The 27,960-nt window shown below is 37.2% G+C and overlaps 1 protein-coding gene across 1 annotated transcript in view; it reads right to left on the bottom strand.

The window, feature by feature from the left end:
- Positions 1 to 1,815: 1,815 nt before the first annotated feature.
- The window catches only part of zmat1 (zinc finger matrin-type 1), a 77,528-nt gene continuing 51,383 nt past the window's right edge, over positions 1,816 to 27,960 (bottom strand). The window contains exons 5-7 of the mRNA XM_039759103.1: positions 24,729 to 25,031; positions 20,418 to 20,517; positions 1,816 to 3,782 (exon numbers count right to left, since the gene is read on the bottom strand). Coding sequence (XP_039615037.1) covers positions 2,693 to 3,782; positions 20,418 to 20,517; positions 24,729 to 25,031 — 1,493 coding nt within the window. The 3' untranslated portion in view covers positions 1,816 to 2,692. The remainder of the gene's footprint in view (positions 3,783 to 20,417; positions 20,518 to 24,728; positions 25,032 to 27,960) is intronic.

The raw sequence follows: 27,960 nt of genomic DNA, 5'->3' as shown, positions 1-27,960 counted from the left end.
TTATTTAGGGAGAAAAAAATCCAAACCTACATGGCCCTGTGTGAAGAAGTAATTGCCCCCTGAACCTAATAACTGGTTGGGCCACCCTTAGCAGCAATAACTGCAATCAAGCGTTTGCGATAACTTGAATGAGTCTTTTACAGCGCTATGGAGGAATTTTGGCCCACTCACCTCATTCACCTTACTTATAATCACTGACCTTGAAATCATCTAAAACAATCCCCAACATGCATATATTTGAAATTTGTCATTTGTATCCTTCAGGGAGTGGCTCTTAGAGGGTTAGGACCACTTATCATGTAAATAATTAAATATGAAAAATAAGATCATATTCATGAGAAGCAACCTCATAATAGCATAAAATTACACTATACATGCCTATATCACTGATCCCTTTTTTGTTTTCTGAGTAAATGTAATTTTGACCCCCTTTTTTTCTGTCTACCCTTCCAAACAGACATTCTCTTTGGAGTGTACGGCTTAAAGTGGTCCTATAGACAGATACTCCAATCTCCACTCTTTGTTGCATCTTTGATTAATTCCCTTTTTGTCCAGTCTGAGATTTTTGGTGGACAGCCTTCTCTTTATCAGGTTTGCAGTGGTGCCATTTTCTTTTCATTTTATTGTAATGCATTTAATGGTGCTCGGTGGGAAATTAAAATTAGGGATGTTTTTTATAACCCAAACCTGATCCATACTTTTCCACAACTTTGCTTCTGACCTGTTTGGAGTGGTCCTTGGTCTTCACATTTCTTAATTTGTGGTGCTGCAGAATCAGGAGCCTTTCAGAACAGTTCTGTTTATACAGACATCATGTGACACTTTGATTGCACAGAGGTAGTCCCCACTAAACTAATTATATGACTTCTGAATTTAATTGGTTGAACCAGATCTACTTTAGGGGTATCATAGCAAAGGGGATAAATACATATGCTCTCACAACTTTTCACTTGTTTTTTTATATACACAAGGTATTTTATTTTCATTCCACTTCTACAATTTGAACTATATTGTTAAATTCATTACAAAAAATCCAAATGAAAAGTCATTTTAATTCCAGATTGCAATGAGACAAAACAGGGAAACACCTCCAGGATGAATACTTCCGCTACACACTGTAAAACGATATTAATAAGTGATTCCACATTTATGAATAGGGGTAATTACGGATTTTTTGGTTGGTACAGCCTAGCTGAAATCCGTGAGACCAAAATTTGAGTCTACTCTATTACAGACTGGTAAAATAAATAGCAAGAGTGACAGGGTGAAGTGCATGCATGAGACACGACTGCAACTTTAATATTTGGACAGAATGACACTCTGAAAATAGTACCCAGGCCAACTCAATCTTATAGCAAAGTTTGAGTGTTGACATCAGGCTGATAACCAAGAAAATGTACAGAACCTGCCTTGACACATTCCTTTTCAAAGACTTGCAGAAAAAAAGTAAAGATGAAGAACAGCTGAAGACACAAAAGGAAAAAGATGTTCAAGTGAGTGCAAGCCCACAGCCCTGCCAAAAATGGAACTAAATATAGCAGTAATTGTGTCAATTAGAGTTTCAAGAGGATAGATTAGCAAACAATCCCAGAGGTGGTTGTCAGGACCCTTAACAAGCAACTTTCCTACCATAAAGCACAAAAATGTTGCTTAAGCAGTAACTGCTTCAGCAGCAAGAAATAACTGGCTTATTGGATTGGAACAACAATATGCAATCATTGTGGCCCTACAGGACCTAATTTGAGAACCCCTGCTTTATATATATATATATATATATATATATATATATATATATATATATACATATACACACACACACACATATATATATACATGGGCACACTCTGGATATATAGACAACGGACTTAACAATCATTACCTTTTCAAAAGCTGGCTGGCTGTCCCCAATGCACGGTCTTCAACTGTCATGTCCCTGAAGACAGCCATGATGCCATACAGAACTAATGCAATTTTTTAGCAACAAAAATCTATTTATGGAGACTTCTAACTCATGAATCCATTTACAACTACTCGTCTTCCTCCCTCAGTAACCAATTCCATTCACCACCACAAAAGCACACTACTTTTCCCAAGTATTCATCATCCTTCCTCCTATGTCTCCAACCCACAGTTAATTCATCCTCACAGGGCTTATTGTAAAATTTTACATTTGACTTCCTTACGTTTTTGTTCATAACCACAAGGCCCTTCTCATCATAAACTTTTCTAACATTGCTTTATGTTGGGCTTTTATTGATTATGTTGCAATTCCTTATACATACTGTATTCTTTTAATATTTCTGAGCAGTGTTGCAGTTTTACTAATTTAACCTATAAGACATCTCAAACATTCCTTGTATTGTAAATACATGCAGGAAAAAAAGGACAGTGTGCACATATTTTACTTTAATATTATAAGAAAAAACTCAATGTTTGCTGCATGGATTTCAAAACTTTCATATTTAAATACAAATGAAAAGTAAACATGAAAAAAAAAACAGTTTTTTTTTATTATGCTTACCTGTTATTTGTAAGAGGGTTTCATGATTCCACAGACAGCATACAATGTTATTACCTGTCCACTGAACCTAAGGACTAGCTATCAACGGCACACACTTAGAATACAAGTTTTTCACCTGAGTCAAACAATTACAGCAGTTATGTTAAATAAATAAGAATAGCAACTCTTTGATTACAGCCCTATAATTGATTCATCCCAAAGTTTTTCCTCCTCTGTTCGGCTATCCATCTCTTCTTTCTTTTTTTTATCCTTCCTGTGCTTTGATCTGCTTTCTTTCTCCTTCCTATGCTTAGATTTGTCTCTCTTTTGCCCATTCACTTCACCTCCTCTCTTTGAATCAGAGTGATTGTGCTTATGTTTTTTTTGTGGTGTCTTTTCTTCTGTATCAGAATCATTCTCAGACTTTGAACTCTCTGGAAAATCTCTTTTTGATCTCCTTCCCTGGTCATAATAGCAATTGTCATTGGCATCTGAGCTACTGCCTTGACAACTACCATTAGATTCCCTGGTGGAAGGACATTTTGCACTTTGCAAAAACTGTGACAGGATAAAACTATCATTCACTTTACTCACATCTCTTGGTGGTTTTATTCCAAATGAAGGCTGTGATGATAATATATTTTCTTGAGTAGATGAGTATATGTTAGTAATGAAATATGTAGTTGGTTTATTTAAAGAGTCTTTTCTGAAGGATGGGTTAATAGTTACCAATGACTCAGCAGAAGGGTCATAGACATTCTGATGTTCAAATCTAGAACATTTAGTAAGAGTTGCCTCCATACTCTCCCCAGTCTGAGATAGTTTTTCCTGAGCTGATGGAGGGATTGGTGAGCCATAATATTTATCCTGAAAACCAGGGTATGTAGAAAATGTGTTTCTAGGAGAGAAAACAAATGCACCCCTGCTTTTGCAGGGACCATGTCTTATGTCCTTAGGTAAAAAACCAAAATTGACTGTATCCACAGATCTCTCAATTTTACATCGCTGGTTAACTTTCAATTTACGGCATTTTTTGTTGCCATCTCCTTGATGGAACAAACCCGAAGGAGAGAAAGTGGAAGATGAGCAATAACTTGTGATACCTTTGTCACATTCTTCGTCATACTCCTCTGTTTCATTTTTCTCATTTCCTTTTGTAACATAGTTCTTAGGTGACAGCCCTCTAGCTTTCTGAACCTGGACATAATCAGACAGTTCTTCCTGAAAAGAAGCATACACCTTCTTTTTTGAATCTTTAATCAGGTTAGAAACCTTGGATTCCCTGTGGAAAAAAGAAGGATATGTGAGATCTACTATACATAGATTGAATTAAAGATTTTTACATATTTGAGATAGTTTGTCAAGGAATATTTATAAATTAATGCATTTATTAATTATGTAATACTTCAAATCTGGACCTGGATGTACTGTATAAGAAATGCATGTAAAGAAACAGGATCATTCAATAATGTTCTTTATTTTTGACTTTCTGCTGTTAATGAAATTTGAACTTTATGTATATTTTACCCACAGTCAATAATCAAGCCTGAAACAGACACAAATTAGAACATTAGAACAATTCTGATGAGAACAGGCCATTCAACCCAACATGTTAGTAGTCCTATTCTCTTAGACTATACAAAATAACACCAAATCAAGATTCAAAGGTTTTTATTCCATGTGTCTGTGGTTCTTTGTGTTATGAAAAACTTTGATATTTACATGTAATTTGCCTTTTACAATTTTTCAACTGTGTCCCTGTGTTATTGTTGAAAAATATATATTTTAACACTTTGAGGGCTGAAGATATTTCCAAAAAACTCAGTTTTCTGGAAAGCACACAAAACAATGGTTTGACACATAAATCAACATAAAACGTCTGTTGTTACGTGCTGTGGCTGCTCTTGGCGCATGTTCGGCATCTCTGGCTACGCAGGGAAGCCTCGATGGCCAGCAGGAATGCACTTTGGGCTGGCTGCCTGTCTGCGCATTTACTAATATATAGTGGGTGACGAATAATTTGACAAAAATGGCAATATTGTGTAGGGGAAAGCTATTGGGATATGTTTCTTTCTTCTAAAATTGCAATAAAAACTACTAACGTGCTTTTAAATACGTGGGTGTGTATTTTATAATCCATAATAACTGCAATACAATATTTGGGGGAAAAGCCATAGACACTTACTACACACATTTTCTGTAGTAATGCTATATTTCTGTAGTATTAATTACAGGATACAATATTCCTAATAAACAACTGGCCAATGACAGTGAGAAACACATAAAACAGAAAAAGCCAATTATGTCTTCAGACCTCTGACCAATTTCTAATAAAAACATGTAAGAAGCTGTTACAAAAATTTCATAATCAAAACCTTATAATATTTCAAATCACATTAAAAAAATTGGTGACCCTATTTGTTCAGTAACTGTTTATGCAAACTTTACCTGCATTAACTATCTATTATATATATTTAAAACGGTAAGGGTTGTCTATCTGTGATGCAAAAAACTTGTAAACCCCTGGAACTTGAACCTTGATTTTAGTCTGAATCAACAGCTTATTCAGTGATATGCGTAAAACCGCCCATTAATTTGACATGTGGGCTACCTCTGCCACAAAATTGGGCTTCATGTCCTTCTCAAGGCAAGCAGTAACATGACTGCATATTGTGCATACTGCCGACAGAAAAAACAGCAGCACACGCTGCTGCTCTTTTCCTGTCAGCTTTATGTTGTGGCTGACAATAAAAGCACAGTGGCACCTGGCGCTAAGAGGAAAAGAATTGGACTTTGGGTCCTTTTCACAGCAAGCAACTATGTGGCCGTGTTTGCCCTTTTTATCAGTCATGGCATAGCAGCATCTGCCATCCATTACACCCTGACCAGCAGGTCCTCACAAGCAAGTAACATGTTTGTCAAAAAACAGGATGGCAATAAAGGACATTGTAGCAACCTTGGCAGAGTGAAATGGGGTGCTTTTGTGAGAGGCCCATGTACCACCTTTCCTTGTAACAATAACATTTCTGTGAACAATGAAAAAAAATATCACTAATCTTTTTTAATTGTCTGACTAGAGTAAATGATTACTTGAAAACAGAAAACTGCTTTATGCTGAAAATAAAAAGGCGTTGAAATATGTAAATTAGTCATGTACATAGTTTATTTCTGAATTTAAAAATTAAGAAAGAAAGAGTCAAGCATAGATAGAAAACTGTAGCTGCAAGGGTATTTTTAAGAGAAAACAGGATTTATGCCTGCCTTGGTGGTAGCGCTTTAAAAAGAACAAAACAACAAATGTAAGCTTTGTCTTGATCTTTAAAATTTACTTTGGTAATGGCATTTGATAAACACATAAAATGATAAAGCAACAAATACAAATATTTATATTTTACAATATGTATTTTTGCTTTACATATATAATAGCTACTCAAAATTACAGTAAGAACTTCACTGATTACTTAATATTCAACTAGAAATTAGGATCTGTCCGCCAGTGCGTTAATACTTCACTCACACCACAAGCACTTAAACATGTTTTCATGGTCAAAACATACAGCCACTGTTGTTAAGACTCCATATTGAATAATATTTTCTTTGACAATTGACCCATAGCTTTATGGCAGTTCCATTGCACAGATATATTTTATTTGGTACAAGAAAACAATTTTAAAATGTGTGATGGCAATATAAAAAAAATTAGAAAGGGTTTGCTAAAATCACATGGCTCTTCCCAAAGTCCACTTCAAACAAATAGAAACAGAAACAGATTTAATTATTTCACATATAAGTAGTATGATCATGTATCTTTGCAAATCTGATTTGGAAAGACTGAGAAAATTCAAAGTACTCAAGTACTTTTTCAATATTCCTATTCCTTTTTACCTAACCAATGTTACTACACTTCTAAAGGTAACTTAAAAGCAAATCATTTTCTATTGCCCACGATATAATTTTTCTCAAATATAGGAAATCATATGGGTGCACTGTGTGTCTGGAAAACAGCGTTGCTCCTACCCCATTAAAAGTAACATAGATTTTGATCTCAATTGTAAAGAAGGACATTTTCTTTTTATAAGGCAAGGCACAGGGGACATAAAACATAATTCTTTTAACGAGACAAATGCTACTTCAACATCAAGGGGTCCAAACAAAGTTTGCAGTCTTCTTAAACAAACTGTTAATTGGTGCCAGCCCTCTAGCTGTTTTTTAATAAAACACCTACATTGGTGAAGCTGACAAAATGTTGTATTTGTTTTGGGGACTTTTGGATCTATAGGAATGCAACAAATATCTTGACAAAAGACTGGAGTAGGTGAAATTGCTAAATTATAAGGCATGCCTAAATATTCATAATGTACTGTACTAATGTAAGATTTTTTACACCCTTTTCTAATCCTTTATAATATACAGTTAGGTCCATAAATATTTGGACAGAGGCAACTTTTTTCTAATTTTGGTTCTGTACATTACCACAATGAATTTTAAATGAAACAACCCAGATGCAGTTGAAGTGCAGACTTTCAGCTTTAATTCAGTGGGTTGAAAAAAACGATTGCATAAAAATGTGAGGCAACTAAAGCATTTTTTTTAAACACAATCAATTCATTTCGGGGGCTCAAAAGTAATTGGACAATTGACTCAAAGGCTATTTCATGGGCAGGTGTGGGCAAGTCCGTCGTTATGTCATTATCTATTAAGCAGATAAAATTTGGCCTGGAGTTGATCAGATGTGTGGTGCTTGCATGTAGAAGATTTTGCTGTGAACAGACAACATGCGGCCAAAGAAGCTCTCCATGCAGGTGAAAGAAGCCATCCTTAAGCTGCGAAAACAGAAAAAACCCATCTGAGAAATTGCTACAATATTACAAGTGGCAAAATCTACAGTTTGGTACATCCTGAGAAAGAAAGCAAGCACTGGTGAACTCAACAACACAAAAAGACCAGGACATCCACGGAAGACAACAGTGGTGGATGATCACAGAATCATTTCCATGGTGAAGAGAAACCCCTTCACAACAGCCAACCAAGTGAACAACACTCTCCAGGGGGTAGGTGTATCGATATCCAAGTCTATCATAAAGAGAAGACTGCATGAAAGTAAATAGAGAGGGTGCACTGCAAGGTGCGAGCCACTCATAAGCCTCAAGAAAAGAAAGGCTAGATTGGACTATGCTAAAGAACATCTAAAAAAGTCAGCACAGTTCTGGAAAAATATTCTTTGGACAGATGAAACCAAGATCAACCTCTACCAGAATGATGGCAAGGAAAAAGTATGGAGAAGGTGTGGAACAGCTCATTATCCAAAGCATATCACATCATCAGCCGTGCATGGCTGCTAGTGGCACTTTGACACTAGTGTATATTGATGATGTGACACAGGACTGAAGCAGCCAAATGAATTTTGAGGTGATCAGAGACATACTGTCTGCTCAAATCCAGCTAAATGCAGTCAAATTGATTGGGCGGCGTTTCATGATACAGATGGACCCAAAACATACAGCCAAAGCAACCCAAGAGTTAATTAAAGCAAAGAAGTGGAAAATTCTTCAATGGCCAAGTCAGTCACATGATAACCCAATTAAGCATGGCACGGCAAGAGAATTTATGAACCTTCTGATTTCATTTGATCTTCGTCAGCATATCACCCAGCTAACAAATAAAGGGGGCCACACCCTGGATTTAGTAATAGCAAAGGGGCTTAATATTAACATAACACAGATTCTGGGCATCGGCATCTCTGATCATTACTGTATTTATTTATTTATTTATTTACACAGCAGCACTATCTGTGACTAAAACCAAAGAGAACTTTACTGTTAAGTGATGTTATTTTGACACCACAGCTGCTGCAAGATTTCATAATATAATTAATAGCCTGAATTCACTGGCTTTTCCAATGCAGGCAGCAATGTAAATAATATGGTAGAGCATTTTAATGCAAAGATATGGTTCATGGCAAACCAGGTAGCACCCGAAAAACATTTTAAGAAGTTATTTACAGTTGTAGTGTTGTGAAACACTGACACAGTCTGTAAACTTAAAAGGGAAAAACTTAAAAATTACAATAGAGAAAAATGAAACTAATGAACATAAAACTAAATATAATTCATTAGAGCTTTTAGAGAGAGACTTTACTTTTCTAAATTATTAATAACAGCGCAGGAAATCCAAAGCTTATTTTCTTTTTTTTTAATTTTATTGCAATCCTTACAAAGCAATCAAGTTTTTACAAAAAGAAAAATTGATTTAAGACCAGATCGATCCCCACCCCTGAGAGAGAGAGCATGCCAAACGACGTAAAATTTAAGGCTTGCAAACATACCTAAAATAATAAATTCTCTGTGCTTCATGAACTTATTTTAAAATATTACTGATTAGATCCTGCCATGTTTTGAAAAATGTCTGTACGGATCCTCTAACTGAGTATTTGATTTTTTCCAATTTCAAATAATATAACACATCGGTTTCCCACTGACTTAAAAGAGGAGAGTTTGGGTTCTTCCAGTTTATCAGAATAAGTCTGCGTGCCGACAGTGTAGTGAATGCAATCACAATTTGTTTATCTTTCTCTACTTTAAGCCCCTCTGGAAGAACCCCAAACACAGCTGTTAATGGGTTAGGAGTTATTGTGAGTCCAAGGCTGTCTGAGAGGTAATTAAAAATGTTTGTCCAGAATAATGTTAATTTGGTGCAGGCCCAGAACATGTGACCCAGTGAGGCTGGGACTTGGTTGCAACGTTCACAGGTTGGATCATGCCCTGGAAACATTTTGAGAGTTTTAGTCGAGACAGATGTGCTCGATATATAATTTTGAGTTGTATAATTGTATGCTTTGCGCATATGGAGCTCGAGTGAATTCTCTGCATTGCTACTTTCCACTCCTTTTCTGATATATTAATTGAGAGATTTTTTCCCAGTGTCCTCTTAGATCTTTGAAAGGGAGGGATTGTAAAATGATTTTATATATTGTAGAGATGGAGTCTAAGTCCTTGAGATTGAGCAATATTTTTCCAGCATGGATGAGGGTGCAAGATGAGGAAAATCTGGAAGGTTCTGTTTAACAAAGTTCCTGATTTGAAGATAGTGAAAGAAATGTGTAGCTGGAATGTTAAATTTGGAATGTAATTGTTCATAGGATGCAAAGACGTTGTCTATATAAAGATCTCTAAGCAAGTTAATTCCAAATTTTTCCAGATATTAAAACTGCATATGTTTGTGAAGGTTGAAAGAGGTGGTTCTCTTGCAGAGGTGCCACAGATAGAAGCTTCTCCATCTTAAAATGCTTTCTACATTGGTTCCAGATTCTAAGTGAGTGGAGCACAATTGGGTTATTTGTGTATTGCCGATAACGTGTGTTTATTGGAGCACAGAGCAAGGAATACAAAGAAGTACTGCAGGATTTTACTTCTATTGCGGTCCAAGCCTGTGTATGTTCTTCTATTTGTGTCCAGGTTCTTATTGCCTGTATATTTGCTGCCCAGTAATAAAACTGGAAGTTAGGTAGAGCCATGCCGCCTTCTGCCTTTTGTCTTTGTAGGGTCGCTCTTTTGATGCGTGGATGTTTTGAATTCCAAATAAATTAGGTTATTGTTGAATCTAATTGCCTAAAGAATGATTTATTAATGTATATTGGAATGTTTTGAAATAAAAAAAGGAGCTTAGGAAGAATATTCATCTTAACAGTGTTAATTCTTCCAGCTAGTGTGAGATGAAGGGTTGACCATCTATGCAAGTCTTGTTTAATTTTTTCCATTCAGACGGTGAAATTTTGTTGATAAAGAGCGTTATGTTTACTTGTGATGTTTACCTAGGTATTTAAACTGTTCTGCAATGATAAAAGGTAGGGTATCTAATCTAATATTATATGCTTGAGAATTCACTGGAAAGAGTACACTTTTATTCAGATTAATTCTGAGACCAGAGATCTTTTGAAATTCTGTGAGTGCTGCTAAGACTGCAGGCACAGAATTTTCTGGGTCCGATATATACAGTACCATATCATCTGCATATAATGAGATTTTCTGTTCCAGTCCTTCTCTGCTAATCCCCTTTATCTGATCAGTATTTCGACAATGTATTGCCAGTGGTTCAATGGCAATCGCAAACAGCAGCGGTGACAAGGGTCATCCTTGTCTAGTACCACGTTCTAGTTTAAAGTAGTCTGAGCAAATGTTGTTGATGCAAACTGAAGCTTCTGGGTTAGTATACAGTAATTTAATCCATGCACAAATGTTCGGGCCAAACCCAAACTTCTCCAATGTAGTAAAAAGGTATTTCCATTCAATCATGTCGAATGCTTTTTCTGCATCCAATGATAATAATATTTCTGGGGTGTTTGATTTAGTTGGTGAGTATATTACATTAAACAGGCGTTGAAGATTTGAAGATAAGTGTCGGCCCCTAATAAATCCAGTTTGGTCTTGTGATATTACCGAGGGGAGCACTTTCTCCATCCTTCTAGCTATGATTTTAGAGAGTATTTTACCGCCGTTATTCAGAAGTGAAATTGGTCTGTATGATGCACAGTGTAATAAGTCCTTATTTTGTTTTGGAAAAACAGTGATTAGTGCTTGGCAAAAGGTTTGAGGAAGAGATTGGTTATCTCTGGCTTCTGTAAATGTTGCTAATAGGAGGGGAGCTAGCGGAGCGGAGAATTTCTTGTAAAATTCTGCAGGGTAGCCATCAGAGCCTGCTGCTTTCCCGCCTTGGAGTGACTTTATAGCATCTAGTAATTCTAAAAACGGCAGAGGTTTATCAAGTTCCTCCACACTAAAAGCGTCTATTTGTGGTATCTGTAATGTATCCAGAGCTTATTTTCAACAGTTGATCGCTTTTTAAACCCAGATCCATTAGCACTGAATACATCAGATAAATGCTCTAAAATATACTACAAAATCTTCACAAAGATTGATAATATTAGACTTATTGTAAAACTGATTTCAAAGAAAAATTTTGTTGAGCCTCAACTAAAATTAGTTTATCAGAGCTTCCAATAGTAATCGCTCAGTAACAGTCCGCTTGTGTATTAGACCCCATTCCTACAAGCTTCTTTATAAAGAATTTTCTGATCTACTTATCAAAAATGTTCTTGACATAGTAAATTGTTTATTATATTCTGGCATTTTCCCAGATTCTTTCAAAAAAACTGCGGAAAATTAAAACCCAGCCTAAACAAAATAACACTGATTGCTCTGTCTTAGACAGTTATAGGTCAATGTCCAACTTGCCTTAGCCAAGTAAAATACTAGAAAAAGTAGTTTTTCAGCTGTTAAATGATTATTTGAATAAAAATTTTATTTTACTCAGGATTTAGATTTAATCATAGTACTAAAGCTGTTATAGCTAAATTAGTAAATGATTTGCTAATTAATGCAGATGCAAATAAAATATTTGTACTTCTTTTGCTGGACTTGAGCACAGCATTCAATACTATAGATTCTTATAAACGACCTTAGCCAGTGGTAAGGGCTTTTGGGTAGTGCTTTAGGCTTATTTAAATCTTATATAACTGGAGGGAAATTCTTTGTTAGTTATGGAAGTTATGCATCACAAATACATGATATTCTATATGGTGTACCACTGGGATCAATATTGGGACCATTATTATTTTCACTCTACAAGCTTCCGTTAGGCCAGATTAATATCAAAATACAATGTAAATTACCACAGCTATGCTGATGACACACAGCTGTAACCATGGCACCTGATGACCCAAAGGCTCTAAACCCTTTAATCCAGTGCCTTTCTAGTGTAACAGAATTAATTAGTATGAATTTTCTGAAACTAAACAAGGCAAAAACAGAATTGTTACTTATTGACAGCAATAAACAAAGTGAAATTCTTAGAAACAAAATTAATCTTCTGACACTGCGAATCAAACCAGAGGTTAAGAATTTAGGTGTTATTATTGACTCTGATCTTAATTTCAGATCACATATTAATAATATTACCAAGACTGTTTTCTTCTATCTAAAGGCACATTGACAGGGTGCGATCTCTTCTAACATTTAAAGATGCTGAAAAATGAATACACATGTTTATATTTAGCCGACTAGATTACTGCAATGCTCTCCTAATCAGGACTACCGAAAAAGGATGTAAATTGTCTACAGCTGTGGTTCCCAAAGTTTTTTGATTCTCGGAGGCCTTGCTGAATCCAGGTTATCCCAAGGCGCAAAGTCAAATTCTAATTTGCGAATTAGCCAATAATTTTTTTTAATTTACACTAGAATTCCAAAAAAATCCACTTGCACATCTCCATTCAGCGTCTTTTGTCTTGTAAATATGTCAATAATCCCAAGCAGCCTGCTATACCACCCCTACCCACTACCGGAGAAACTGCAAAATCCTCTACCAAATGAATCCTTGTTTATCAATGTGTCAGGTACCTAGGCTAAAAAAAAATATTGTTATTTGGAACACATGCATTTCGCTTGTGTTCCGTGTTCACAAAGATCTGTTATCAGTGTAGGATGACAGAAATGTTGAACACATACCTAAAAGAAAACCCTTTTCCATGTTTTAGTACTAACAACAAAATGTAGACATTAAGTGTATAATGTGTGAAGACTGAAGTCCAAATATCAAATAAGCAGTTTCACAAAAGATACAAGTATAACAGAACAAATGCACTTTTTTCCCCCAAGACTATAACTAAAGAAAAAGAAATTAGGTTAGTGTTGCTTGTTGTCCTGACTTATCGGGTAGTATACTGGTTAGAGCTGATGAATCTAATTCAAAAGGTTCTGGGTTTGAGTCTTAACGTTTCCCAAAATAAAGGTTTCGAGTAGTGAGCTGTTCTTATTGTTACTATTATACAATAAAAGCATTCATTTGATTTGAGTATGTAACAGACGGTGTAAATGTATGGTACTTGTAAAGGTTAGAGTTTTTTTTTTATTCAGTTTTATTCTCTCAGTCGCACTAATGTTCGCCCTGATCTGACACGGCTGTTTTCAAATAAAGATGTGCTATAACAGAGGTGAGCTCAGATCGGAGAAAGAGAACAGAAGCCCTCCCCGCAAGAAATGTCCACTCACAAAGAAGAACAACGTAGCTGCACCAGGCGTAAAGGCGAAAGTCCGGCATCATCCAGTAATCACGTGTCCTTCAAAGAAACAGCACGGCTTACAGAGCTCGCCAATGTATCATGCAAACTCATGTTTGTGATTATGTTTTGTGATGGTCTTTACATAAGAAGCATTTATATGTTACTTATATAAAAGCCAGATCAAATGTTATTTATCTTGATTTATTTACTTATCTTCCTACAGTGTAAAGTCACAAGTATACTGCAGAGCTTCCCCTGTTTGATCGTCAAGGACATGCTCACAAATTACAAGTGTAACGCCACGAAAAATACCTGCTGACACTTGAGTACGTGAGCAATGGTACGAGAATGCAGTTAGAATTTTTTTGGGCATATACACCATGCTAGTGTTTAGATCTGGACGGTGTAGCGTTGGCGAGCTTTGTAAGCCGTGCTGTTTATTTCAAGGACAGGTGATTGGCAGGATGACGTTGGACTTCGTCCTGTATCCAAACGGTGCCATCTTTCGCCTTTACGCCTGGTGCAGCTGCGTTGTTCTTATATGTGAGTGGACATTTCTTGTGGGGAGGGCTTCTGTTCTCTTTCTCTGATCTGAGTTCACCTCTGCTATAGGACGTCTTTATTTAAAAACAGCAGTGTCAGATCAAGGAGAGCGTGAACATGACTAAGAGAATAAAACTGAATAAAAAAAATGGTAACTTTGAAAAGCACTATAAATTTACAGCGGCTGTTACAGATGCAAATCAAATGTATGTTTTTATAGTATAATATTAACAATAATAGCAGCTCTCTATTCAAAGCGGTAAACTTGAGAAGCTGCCAGCATCGAACCCAGAACCTCTTGATTGGGAGTCAGCAGTTCTAAGCATTGCAATACGCAAGCTGTTGCATCAACCACCTACCGCAACCTGCTTTTTTTTTTCTACAGTTATATTCTTGAATAAAAGCACACTTGTTTTGATCTGATATTTGGCTTCACACCTTATACACATGTCGTAAAGACGGTCCTTGGGTGTGTGTGGGATCTGTTAACATTTGAATCTGATGATTGTATATAGCGTGGAACTGACCTCTCTGTACTATGCTGTCCTCTGCATCTCCTGGAATTCAAAAGAAATACAAACATGCAGCAACAAGATCAGAACAAAAAACCAAACGCGATCACTAACTACAACTGCATGAAGATATGTAAATGAATATAATGTTTCATTAGTGCAACAACATTTTCTGAAATACAGGTCATAAAATTAATTATTCCAAATGTCATATATACCCAAGTCTCTCTTTTTTGTCAGTGTGGCTTTGACATGATGGATCAGAAGATGTATACTAATTCAGAGTGAGCAGGAGCACTCAAGAATAAAACTGAATAAAAAAAATTCACATCCACGGTCATTCTCAGTAACGCACATCACTCACATCCATGTCCACAGTTTTCCCAGTCCTAGTCTCGTTTGCGCACAAGATCTGACACGGTTTTCAAATAGAGGGGGTGTAACAAAACAAGTTTGTTTATTATACTATGTCTTTAATCTGAAAACAGCGTCAGATCTGGGGGATGGGTGGGAGCTTAAACGTGAGTGAGAGAATAAAACTGGAAAAAAAAAAAAAAGTTAACTTTAACTATAAATTTACAAATGCAAATCAAATGTATGCTTTTATTGTATGATATTAACAATAAGAGCAGCTCACTACTGAAAATGGTAAATTTGGGAAGCATCTGATATTGAAACCGTGACTATGCAAGCTGTTGTATCAATTGCCTACCGTAACCTGCTTTCTTTTTTCTTCAGTTAAATTCTTGAATAAAAGTGCATTTGTTTTGTTATACTTGTACCTTTTGTGAAAGTGTTTATTTCATATTTGTATTTCAGGCTTCACACCTTATACATTTCATGTCCACATTTTTTTCAATTATTACTAAAACATGAAAAACGTTTCTGTGTTAACTACGTTTTATATAGATTGTTGTTAACACGGAAAACACATGAAATATATGTATTCCAAATGATGATGTACTATTTTACCCTATAAAGCTCCACCACTTCACTCGAAAATAAACACTGAGCACTGAGAAACTTCTTTGCGAAATAAACTGCAGCGGTGGGCGGGGGGATGGGATACCAGGCTGCTTGCTGCTTATCGACACATTTACAGGACAAAAGACACTGACGGAGAGGTAAGAATGGATTTAAGTTGGGCCAGATTTACGAGCTTTCTCGTAGGCTCTGGTAATTCTAGTGTTAAAGGGTTAAGCAAAAATACCTGCAGTTTTATAAGAGCCTCCAGTGTTTGCCCATGAGAATGTGATCAATCTCCTTCACCGCACCACCAGTACTGGAGTACCAAGTCCAATGATACGGCTCAGGGCACTAGAACCATGATCTAGCAATTCACAGTGTTTTGTCTTGATAAGAGTAATATTTTACTCTGCTTTCCCCTTTTGTATTATTAATATGTAGCCTTTGTCAGAATGCCCCAGATCTCACAGACTTACCACTGTTTATAAGGTATTGTACCATATTGTACTTCTCCCCACCTTCCCTTCTACATGTATAACCTCAGGCAATTAGGTGTAGTAAAAGACACCAATCAATAATGTATCATTGATAATATTCATAAATAATAACAATATGCAAAGTACATTTGAATATTGGTAACCATACAACTTGATAAATGTTGATGTGTAGTTTCAGGCGGCACACAGACTTGTTAGTTACTTAAAATGTCTCTAGTTAAGGCATCATTTGTGTTCAGCTTTCTTCAGAACAGGTTGCATGCCTGTGTCAATATGGCTGCCAAGCTGTGCTCTCCATTGTGTTGTCCTTTTCAGTTCATGGTGTGTGAGATGGTCTTTCATCAATTTGGCAAGACAGAGAGAGGGGTGAGGTAAAGCAAGCAAATGTATAAGTTTTCTGTCCAGCCCCTCAAGCCAATAGGGCGTCATGGTACTTAAAGGCTTCTGATACAAGCCAATTCCAAACAGCCATACTTCAGACCAATGGGGGAATAGAACACCGTCACACGTGCCCTAAAAAGGGGTGGGGGTGGGGGTGGGGGGGTGTGTAGCAGTTCTTAAACCATCAGACCATTGTTGTTATTATCGATAATATAACACTAATATTACATTGCTTTGTCTCAGTTACAAATAAAGACATACAAAATATTTATCAACTTGTATGCAAAATATCACATCACAACAAAAAGCCCCTGACCTTTTGCAAAGTCAAAATCAAGGAACAGGGAGCCACTTTCACCACAGTCAACAGACCCATGGCGACTGACACAATCTTCATAGCCAGCCCTGTCAGTCAGTGGCTACATTGAAGTCACCAATGACCAGAGTAGTGTCACCTTGTGGGCACTCATCAAGCACCGTGCAAAGCAAATAAAATGTCTCCCTCATCGAGACACCACTCACCGTGGTCAGAATATACACTGAGACAACAGACAAGGCGCCCAGAGAGTGCTGTATTCTGAGTGCTGCCGTGCAGCAGGTGATGCTTCAGCACCACACCAGTTTTGATCACCAACCGGCCTGACCCCAAAGGCTGTCCGAAGGTTCTGACTCTTCCAGAGATGGGACTCCCAAGGGCTTTACCCCAACCCCAGCAGCCTTCCTATGGGCAGCTGTAGCAGAGCTACTCCCACAGAGAGTAGAAAGACGTACTTTCTGTGGTATCAGAGCTGTGTGAAGTTTTTTTTTTTTTTCACTGTGGCTGGAGTGCCAATCCTGCCACCAACCCCCATGATTTCCCAGCAAGTTGGAGGACCGCTTGCAGGGTTGGATGCAATTTAACGTCATACCCAGGACTGTTTAACATCATACATATATTTTTCTCCTATTTCCCCAATCTTGGGAGTTTTTGTTTTCCTCTCTTCTGTGTCAGCCACTCATCTAATCACATCAAAAGCTCCATGTACACCCTTAATCCCCGGACACACCCAGAAAATGCTATGGACTTTATTTTATTTGCTTTTGGAACTGTTTACTGAATTTAATAACATCTGTCTCCACTTAATGTGTTCCATGTACGCATGCCTAAATCAAATATAGATATATACTGTATATCTATACTAATAAAAGGCAAAGCCCTCACTGACTGACTCGCTCACTCACTCACTGACTGACTCATCACTAATTCTCCAACTTTCTGTGTAGGTGGAAGGCTGAAATTTGGCAGGCTCATTCCTTACAGCTTACTTACAAAAATTAGGCAGGTTTTATTTAGAAATTCTACGCGTAACGGTCATAACTGGAATCTACTTTAATCCATATATACGGCCATAGCCTGTAGCTCGGTCGCCGTGTGAGGCGGAGCTGCGTTCCGCATCATCACGCCTCCCACGTAATTGAGTGCCTGCCCATATAAGGTAAATATTCGCGGGTGAAGGACTGTGCTTTTGTAAACGAAGATGAGATGGTGAGGGAGACACGCTGCCACTACTTATTTGCGGGTGAAGGACTGTGCTTAGCATATTCATAAGTGCAGCAACTGCGGAAACCCTCTGACGCTGAACAAGCCTTTGTACACATATCAATAGGAAAGCAAGGTGTAAAGCTTAAGTTAAAATTACGTTTATAGACATGCTGCCGCTAAATATTTGCAGGCAAATCCACAACTTAATACTGGGAATGCCTGTTAAACATCTTAGATCACGAGTACCGATTTGGGTAGTGATCACTTCGATGAATGAAACCTGTTCAAAAAACGCATTACATAATTGAGAAGGCAGCAAAAGAATATGAAGCGTGTGACGCATACAAGCATATTCATAAGTATAGCTACTTCGGAAACAAAGCACGGTGTAAACCTAAAGTTTAAATTAAGTTCATAGACAGGCTGCCGCTGGCGTTTGTCAGGCCTACGACGAATACGATATTCGCGAGATGTAAGTTTAATGAGAAGACGCAGGGTATAAACGAGACTTTTGATCACTTTGTAAAAGAGTTAAAATTACTGTAAAGGAGTTTAAATTGCTGGTAAAGGACTGTGCTTATGCAAACGAATAGGAAAGCAGGGTGTAAAGCTTAACTTTAAATTAGGTTCACAGACCGCCGCTGGCGTTTGTCATACCTAAGACGAATACGATATTCGCGAGATACAACTTTTAAGTCCCAGGTCTCAGCTAACATTAAATAAAGCCATGGACATCGCAAGATCGCATGCGATAGCACAAGCACAGCTGAGAAGCTTTGATGCATGTACTCCGAGCGGCTCACACGAACTGACTTTGCAGGACTGGCAAAGGTTAAATTAAGTTCATAGACACGCTACCGCTAAATATTCGCAGGCAAACCCACAACTCAATACCGGGACTGTCTGTTAAACATCTTAGGTTCACGAGTACCGATTTGGGTAGTGAACACTTCGATGAATGAAACCTGTTATTTTTACAACGGTTGACAAACACGGAACATTGAACACAACACATCCTCCAAATATGAACCTGATTGAAAGATATAATGATAATCAAATCCTTGATGACAGCAACACTCATAACAGTGACAAAACTATTACATTGACAATCATGTTACGTTATTTTTAAAATGTTTCCTTTTCTTTTTCATAACGTCTTTAACACACTACTTCCCCGCTGCGAAGCGTGGGTAGTTTGCTAGTATTTATATAAATGTATATGAAAATTAGTTCTGGTTTTTCTCTTTCCAATTTTATGTATACAGCTTTTTCTTAGAAAACAAAATGAACCTGTTTCTGGTAAGACTGAAGGTATGTTTTGCTCTATAGTGTTTAGATTTTGTTTAACAATGCCAAGGTTGATTTTCTACTTAGTATATTACATTTATTAGAAATTATTGTAATATTAATCAATGATAATATCCAAGTAACTATGGTATATCTTTATCATTTTTGTTGATTACTCTTTGGAAGGCACATTGAGTTGCATGTAAATATATGATAAGGTGATCATTATTATTATTATTATGTTCTTCTCTTTTTTATGTTTCTGCCAACTTTAAGGCTACCTTTGCAAAAATTAAATCTGTGTTAATGCATTAGCTATACCACATAAATGTCTGACCAATGTGGATGTTTTCAAATACTAACTAAATGAACCTTATTTTGGAATCAACATATGGAGTAGCCCATTTACTCACCACAGTAGACTAGTCATAGATAATCTGGTTAAGAAAATGGACAAATATTTAGAATGACATATGCGGCTTCTCGTGCTGAGAAGATGAAAATTAAGCCTCTTTTCCTTTGTCTGTGTAGGGTGCTATATTAAAAAAAAATTTTTGCTTTTGCTTTCATTTCTCACTCTCACTCAAATGGATGAAACTATAAACTTAAAATGACTTCAACTCACAGCTAACTGGCCACATCATCATTCTCTCAAATCAAGCATGAATCATATATTATTATTTCTAAATTTCATAATGGGATAAAAGTGGCAATGATGAAAGACTTTTCTTGCCTTGATGGAGCAATCACATTCTGATATGTTGCACCTATCTTGCTATAGAACTGTTAAATATTAATTACAGATTTTATTGTACTTTTTCAAAATAATATACCAATGTTAGAAATAAAAGATATGCAAAGACACAAACAATGAATAGTTAAATACCATTTACACAACCCAGAACAGAAAATAACAAGACTAAACCAACATAAGTCATTCTAGGCAGATGGATACCTCAAAGAATATATGACAATCTACAAGTCATTCAGATGATAAAAAGGGACTGCATTTATATAATACAACAAAAATAGCAAAACAAACTTTAAATGATCATAAAGGGGAAACAGCAAATTAAATTAAATCCCACTGAATTGGCAGAATGAGAATAGCACCAAAAATTCTTAATAGTGATATTACAACAGAAGAATCACTCACTTGAGTTGATGTTTATTTCCTTGCATATGTGACTGGTACACTTCTATGGAGTTCAGAGTAATACTGCAAATTGGACAAGGGAATATCCCAACTCCAACAGCTGAAGAGCAAAGACAATAAGGAGTTAGTCAAAACAATGATTATACAGTATATTTAAAAACCTTACATGCAGCATCAGAATAATAATCTTTTTCAATGCTGTACGTAACTTAGTTGAATTCGTTGAAATGATTTTGGTTTAGTTTGTTGTTAAATAGCACTATTCACTGAAGGCTGGCTTGGAGCACTTACAGACTGTCAATTAAAAAATATGATCTTCGTTTAAACCATAAACAAAAAAAATCATTAAGACATATAGTTTAACTGGTGATTCCATACTGGGCCTGTGTAAATGCAGGTGTAAAATGCTGGTTCCTTCCTTGATGCTTGAAATAAGCAGATTTAAGAATGTTATGTATTCATACATTGGGTAACGCTCAGGAGAGTGAAGGAGGTAACACAGTTGAAGTGTGCAATTTTAAAATTTACAATAACAAGATGAAGTCTTGATTTTATCATACTGGAAATAATCTAGCAGGTCCTATAACAAGCAATTTATGCTGGAATCATCACATAGGAAATTCTGCCATAGCAATGTTAGAGAATAATCAATAACTACTGGTTGTTTCTTGCATGATATTGTTATATGTCAAGTTAGCACAATGCAATGGGATAATTACTTTTATCAGAAACGAATTGGATAATTCACAACTCGTCTCTCTTAACACTCCAATTTCACCATCCTAATCTGCTATGCTGACCACAGATTGCGAGTAATTCTGTATCAGCAGTGTACAGGTAGTCATTGACTTACAACCATAATCAGTTCTGATGGACTGGCTGTAAGTCAATCTAGATGTAAGATGGTCCGGTATTTGTATTTAAAATTGATTGTATGTACGGTACTGTATAATAAGTCCCTAAAGTCATATTGTTGATTTTATATCCTTTTTTTAATTTTCATTCTTGGCACATTGTGTAGATTTTCAATCTTTTTTTTTAAATTATTGTTTTTATTTATTATTTTGTTTCGTTATTACTCTTGATTGCACGGATGCCAAACCTTTACCAGATTCACAAATCCTTTCCTTGTCCGAGCTATGCTGTGTCATCACTGTGAGACTCTCCCAGTGTTCATTGTGTTAACTGTGAGAGGAGGAATTGTACCGGCAGAGTTTGAGCGCTTGTATGTTTTCTGTTTTAACATTTCAGCCTATTAATAATAAACATTAATAGATAAAGGAGTCCAGTGTTGTTTGCGGCACATCTTGAGTCACAAAATCTTTGGAGGTTAAGTGGATTCAGAGCCAGAGTGTAGCAGTACACTATGTGCAGTTAACAACATTCACAATAGGATAACTTAAAGTCACATGCGATCACATTCACTTTCTATGCTCACTTAAACTGTGTGATCACCTTCATTTTTGCATCTAGATCAATTGCCTTTTTTCTTTAATTGTAAGACAAATGCAACCTAACGTAGCTGAAACCACTTTAGGTAGTAAACTGAGATCAAGGTGAATAAGCCACGGCATAAGGTGCTATTGTGGCAAAAAGTGTCATTTGCCAGTAAGATGCGGTAGCGGTTGTAAGTCGAATGGCCCTAAGACAGCTTGAAATTCAATGACTTGTATAAAGAGCTGGTCTTAAAATGTCAAAATTATTTTGATGGGACTTTTTAATTTTCACCCAATTACATCCAGTTATTTTTCTGAGATATTCCAAAAGGTTTCATGAACTCTGAACATAGCTTAACATCATGTAAGCTGCTGTGCTTTCTATTCCATAAACTGAAATTTATTGTGGCACTGAAAAGTCACAGCATTTTGCTGTTTGTTTACACCTACATGACAAAATTCCACTGTTCTATGAACTTGTGACAATGTTTTTTTATTACTATAACTAAAAAAAATCACAAGCAGACTGTAAAACCTGCAGAGGAAGGAAACAAGAGCAGAGCTAATAAACTGAACCAGTTCTTCAACAGGTTTGAATATTCTTGTCAGTCCATCCATTCACCAACATTGCTATCCTTTCTGTACAAGCTGAGGCAGGTCCGAAATCCTAACTGCCATCTCTCACACCTGTGGTCTCCAGCCCCCTTTTACTTTCTGGCATTTCTGTCTCTGCTGATCAAATGAGGGGAAAGATGGGAAAACTTTGTATAAACAAGACTGCAAGTACAGATGAAGTCAGCACTAGGGCGCTGAAAACATATGCCATTCAGCTCTATGGGGTCCTTCAGTATCTGTTCTCCCTTTCTCTGAGTTTGCAGAAGGTTCTGCACCCGTGAAAACTGCCCTGTTTAGTCCTATTGCCAAAAAAAGATCATTCTAGTAATTGCCCAAGGACTTCTGACCAGTTGCTCATACGTTATACATCCTGCAGATCTTTGACAGACTGGCCCTGAAACAGCTCCAATCCCTGGTTTCAGATCCACAGCAGTTTGCAAATCAGGAACATACAGGTTTTGGGGAATTCTCTGAATTACATGCTCCACAAAGCCAACTCCCATGTGCACAAAGCCAGCACCCACAGTCAGGTTAATTTTCATTCATTTTTCTAGTGCCTTTAACACCATTATGCCTCATGAAGTGGAGAAAAATCTTAAGGCTGTGCATCTTAATATTCCCACAATCTCCTGAATTATGGACTACCTGGTCAACATACAGAAGTTTGTGAAGCTTTAGAGACTGTGTCAGAAATGATGGTGTTTGTAATACTGGAGCACAGCATGGAACTGTTCTCTCTCCCTTTGTTTCTCTTCTACACAACCGATTTCCAGTATAATACCAGTGCTTTCCTGATGACTCCATCATACGCTACATTAATAATACAGACGACTCGGAGTACAGGAGGCTTGTGTAGGACTCTGTCTTGTGTTGCAGGAAGAATCATCTGCAACTCAATATCAGTAAGACAACAGAGTTGGTGGAGGATATTCAGCGTGTCAAAGAACCTCTGAGACAGGACATCATTCAGGGAGAGAACATGGAAAAGGTGCAGAGCACCACCAACTACCGGGAGGCTCACATAAACAGCAAACTGGACTGGTCTGACAACACATTAGCACAGTACATCCTAAAGGGACTCTGATCTCTGTAGTAACCTGTGTATTTTTCTATACTGTGGTATCCTGGGGAAGTAATCAGAGTTCAAAAGACACACAATTCCAGAACAAACTTAATAATAATAGGGATAACCTTGGACACACTGGAAGCTGTAGCATAAAACAGGATGGTGGCAAAACTGGATGTGATAATGAAAAATCCCCTCCATCCACTTCAGGAGGGGCACTCTTGGGACACTTTTAGCCGCAGGTTCATTCCACCACAGTGTGCTAAGATGTGCTTCTGGGGATTTTTTCTGCCTGCTGTTATCAGGCAATTTAGTGCACCCTCCAACATCTTAAACTAAATGCTTACAATCTAAATTAATTTTGAAATTTCTGCAAAATATACATTTATTTATTAATCTCTTGATTGACTAAATTAATTGTCCTGTGAGTCTATATCTTTGTTTTTTATGTGTTTGCTGCTGTATGAACGTCTTAAATCATCAAATTCAACTATTAACTAAAGGTGCTGCTGGTTGGTCATTTGGTATTTGAATAACTAGCCAAAAAATACTGACAGTAAATTATTACATCACCAATGTCCATTGAGGGGTGGAACATATGTGATGGCACTGTAATGATGATATTCATAAACAGTATCATTTTACTAATTACATAAACTGTAAAATTTTATTGAAACTGTTTATATCACAGTAAGTATTAGATACTTTTTTCCATTTAAACTGCTAATTTTATTTAGATATATGTAGTATATTTTGTTATCCTTCCACCATAGAAGGGTCTTCCATTGTATCTTAATGGTAATGAAACTAAAATATGGGGTACTCCAGAGCAATGCACCGAATGACTTCTTTTTGGGAGTAATCTGTCAGGATCTGCAAAGTGGTTTGCTGTCACATGTTGATAGTAATAGTAGTAGCCCTATTAGTCTGCTTTGTCAAGTTTCAGGGAAATGAGGATTTTATTCAACCACCAGGTAAGAAGGATATAGGTCTTAACAATCAAGTCTGAATAGCATGAGAATGCAAAAAAAAAAAAAAAAGTTTGTCAGGATGGTAAAATATACATCATTTTCATAATGACAAAAGATGATAGAACAAAATAACTTAGGCTAAATTAACCCTGAAATGAGCTATGAATCATTATAGTAGGTTTATTATTAGGATTATTAAAGAAATTAATTGATTTAAACTCACTGTTTGTCTCTGATTCAGAAGGAACTGCCTTTTCACCCATATCTTTTAGAAGTTTTTGTCGTTTTGCATTACGAGAGTGCTTCTTTCCACTGTAATGTTGCTGAGCCATTGTGGGGCTATAGAAGGATGCTGAGCAAAGTTCACAATACTTATTGTAGTCATTAAAGTCTGCTGAAGAAACCATAGGCTCCGTCCTGGGCTCTTGTGGACTACTAACAATATCTTCCTTTGGGGCCTCTGGCATAGGTGTGGCAGGTGAATCGGGGATAGATATAGAAATGATCTCTGACAGTATACTGTTTCCTATAAGAATATACAAATGGCCAAAATCAGTACATAAGCAAACGTCAATGAAAAAGACAGGCTTACTTACCTCAACAGACGTTTTTTTTCAGGTATGAGACTCCTTGAATTAGTTGCACATCCTTGTTGTCTGCACCAGCTGGTAGGAAAGACAATATGATTCCATGTCCTCAAAATTATGTTCTTTGTAATACATTTAATGCACATAATAAATAATTATGGTGTGAAAGACATATGGAACTAGGGTTGGGTGATTTTCTAGATTAAATCATTTAATCCAAATTAATGCTTTAAAATGATGTTCAAACATGAAAATCACATTTTTTAACCAAAGAGTATAGTTAAACATTCAAGCAAATACTCAAGTTTGATGAGTTGGTCATGTGTGTACAGTTAAGACATTAAAAAGGTTGGTTATCTGGAATTAGTTTGGATATGGAAGATTAGATGAATAACAAATTGTTGTAAATTTAATAGTTTACAAAAAGACAACAGCAGTTAAAAGAGGCAAAACATACAATTTATTTCAGCACTTAAAACAGACACAGCAGAACAGAACCACTGTGAAAAAGCACGGAACGAAGATAAAGGCTGTCCCAATCCAAAAGCTTTGGTGTATTCTTCTCTTTGCTTCAGCACGGGTGGCACAAGGCATGGCCCTTGTTAAATATCTCATTAGACAGTATGAGTATGTTAAGAGCAGAGACTGCCTTGTTTGGGACTGAGGGAAGAATAGTTGTCCATCACGCCTTCTTACCCTGCAATGTGTGCACATGCTAATGTGGGGGAGAAGACGAAGCAGAAATGGCCAGTTAGAGGGCTTCTCCGTTTGACACTTTTTCATGTTTCGGCAGTAAGAAGTCAAGTAGCTATATTTACGTGGGAGGTTTTTGATTGGTTCCCTCATAGAGCGTGACATTTTGTAGGTAGCTTGTCTGTTTATTACGAATTGGAAGGTGGGCAGCAACTTTTAACTGTGACACCTGATTGACAGCTAGTGGCAGCTAGTAAACAGCAGAACATAAAGCACACACTCTTAGGGCTGTGGGGCAGAATTAATAATATCTGCCTGTAGGTGATAACTATTAAAATATTTTGTTAGGTAATACACATGGTGGATTTCTGTATACCATGGAATATGCCAAGAAAAAAGCAGCATCTCACTTTGCATGAAACAGAATTGATCTGCAAATTATTTAACTAGAAACTAAACAATCAACTGGAAATCACCACAAGGAATGACCTGCCTAATGTGAGGAACAAAACAGGGCTAGGACTACTTGTTTCTCCATAAAAAAAATAATAATAAAAATGATTGTTCCCCCTTTTCGTGTGCATTTTTGTAATAAGTCTGATTATAAGTCATGTATTATTACTTTTATCATAATGATCATTGTTTGCTTGAAGACAAAGGCATTTATGAAACAACATATAGAACATGTTGAGAGTGGCACCAGCACTCATACAAGGTACACTGGCAAAACAATTCAAAATGAGCTCATTAATTCCTTAAGTGAGATGGTAATTCATAAAAAAGTGAATGAAATTAAGCAGTCTACATATTACTTCATTATTTTCAAATGTACACCTGATGTTAATTATGAGGAGCAAACAATCTATATATATATAATTCACTAAGGGCACCCAAGATGCTCGCAAGACAGAGAGCCCCGCCCACCAACTGTAAGACCATGGGATACCAGAGGATATGCACGACAGGGCCAGGCCCGCCAACTCACAGACCCCGCCTGCCAACTCAAAGACCATGGGATATGCTCGACAGAGCCCCGCCCGCCAACTCTAACCCTCCTCCCGCGTCATGGGATACGCACGACAGAGCCCCGCCCACCAACTGTAACCCTCCTCCCGCGTCCACTGTTGCTCTTGAGGCATGTGTACTGCCTGCTCATGTGCCTGCACGCAACAACTCACAAAACACAGCCTCGGTCGCTTTCATCTGTGCTACAGTCCACATGCACCTCTGAGCCATGTTGACTTTTCATTGTTCTTTTTGGTTCTGGCTGCTTTTCTATATATATATATATATATATATATATATATATATATATATATATATATATATATATATATAAATAATCAACCAAGTCGCCCGACCATGGGGTACGCACGACAGAGCCCCGACTGCTCACTCTAACCCTCCTCCCGCGTCATGAGGAACGCACGACAGAGTCCCGCCCGGCAACTCTCACCCTCCTCCTGTGTCCACCCTCGTTCTCGAGGCATGCGCACTGCTTGCTCATGTGCCCGCCCCCAACATGTCACCAAACACATCCTCACTCGCTTTGGTCTGTGCTACAGTCCACATGCAGCTGTGAGCCACGTTGACTGTTCATTTGCCTACCATGGCCACTGCCTCAAATGTATTTCATGAAAACAACAATCTTTCAATGTTATACAAATTCCTGCATCAGGTAACTGTTTGTTTCTATCAGTTGTATATTTCTGGAAAAATGTCATTGAAGAAACTGTTGCTCTCGAACTTCGCAACATGGCTTTAACCTTTGTTTGCCAACATTGCGATAACTTCGGCGACGTGCTGTCCGTTGTTCTTAGTCACGAAAGCATAGTCATACAGTCTGCTCAACAATACGCTGACTACATGAATACTTCCGTAGTTTATGGTGGCGAAGCAGAAATTGTGGCGATGTCCCAAATGCTTCCAACTACTATCTCCATTCGCTTCTGAGAACGTTGCCATGCCTCTCCTTGAGTTTACAATTCGGGCCAACGTCTCTCCATACCCCTGCTCTTTAGCGGTCCTTTGGATCATGGGCATTACGAAGTTCTCTTGCCTCTCAAATACACACGTGATAACCTTCTTGTGCCATCTATTGACAATGTCGGTATGTGCACAAAAAGTTCACAAACACGTGATTGCCACAGTGATGTGACATCACCTTCCCACTAT

This window comes from Polypterus senegalus, chromosome 7, assembly GCF_016835505.1.
Source record: "Polypterus senegalus isolate Bchr_013 chromosome 7, ASM1683550v1, whole genome shotgun sequence".
NCBI classification, from domain to species: domain Eukaryota; kingdom Metazoa; phylum Chordata; class Cladistia; order Polypteriformes; family Polypteridae; genus Polypterus; species Polypterus senegalus.
This window is presented reverse-complemented; position numbering and strand designations above follow the sequence as displayed.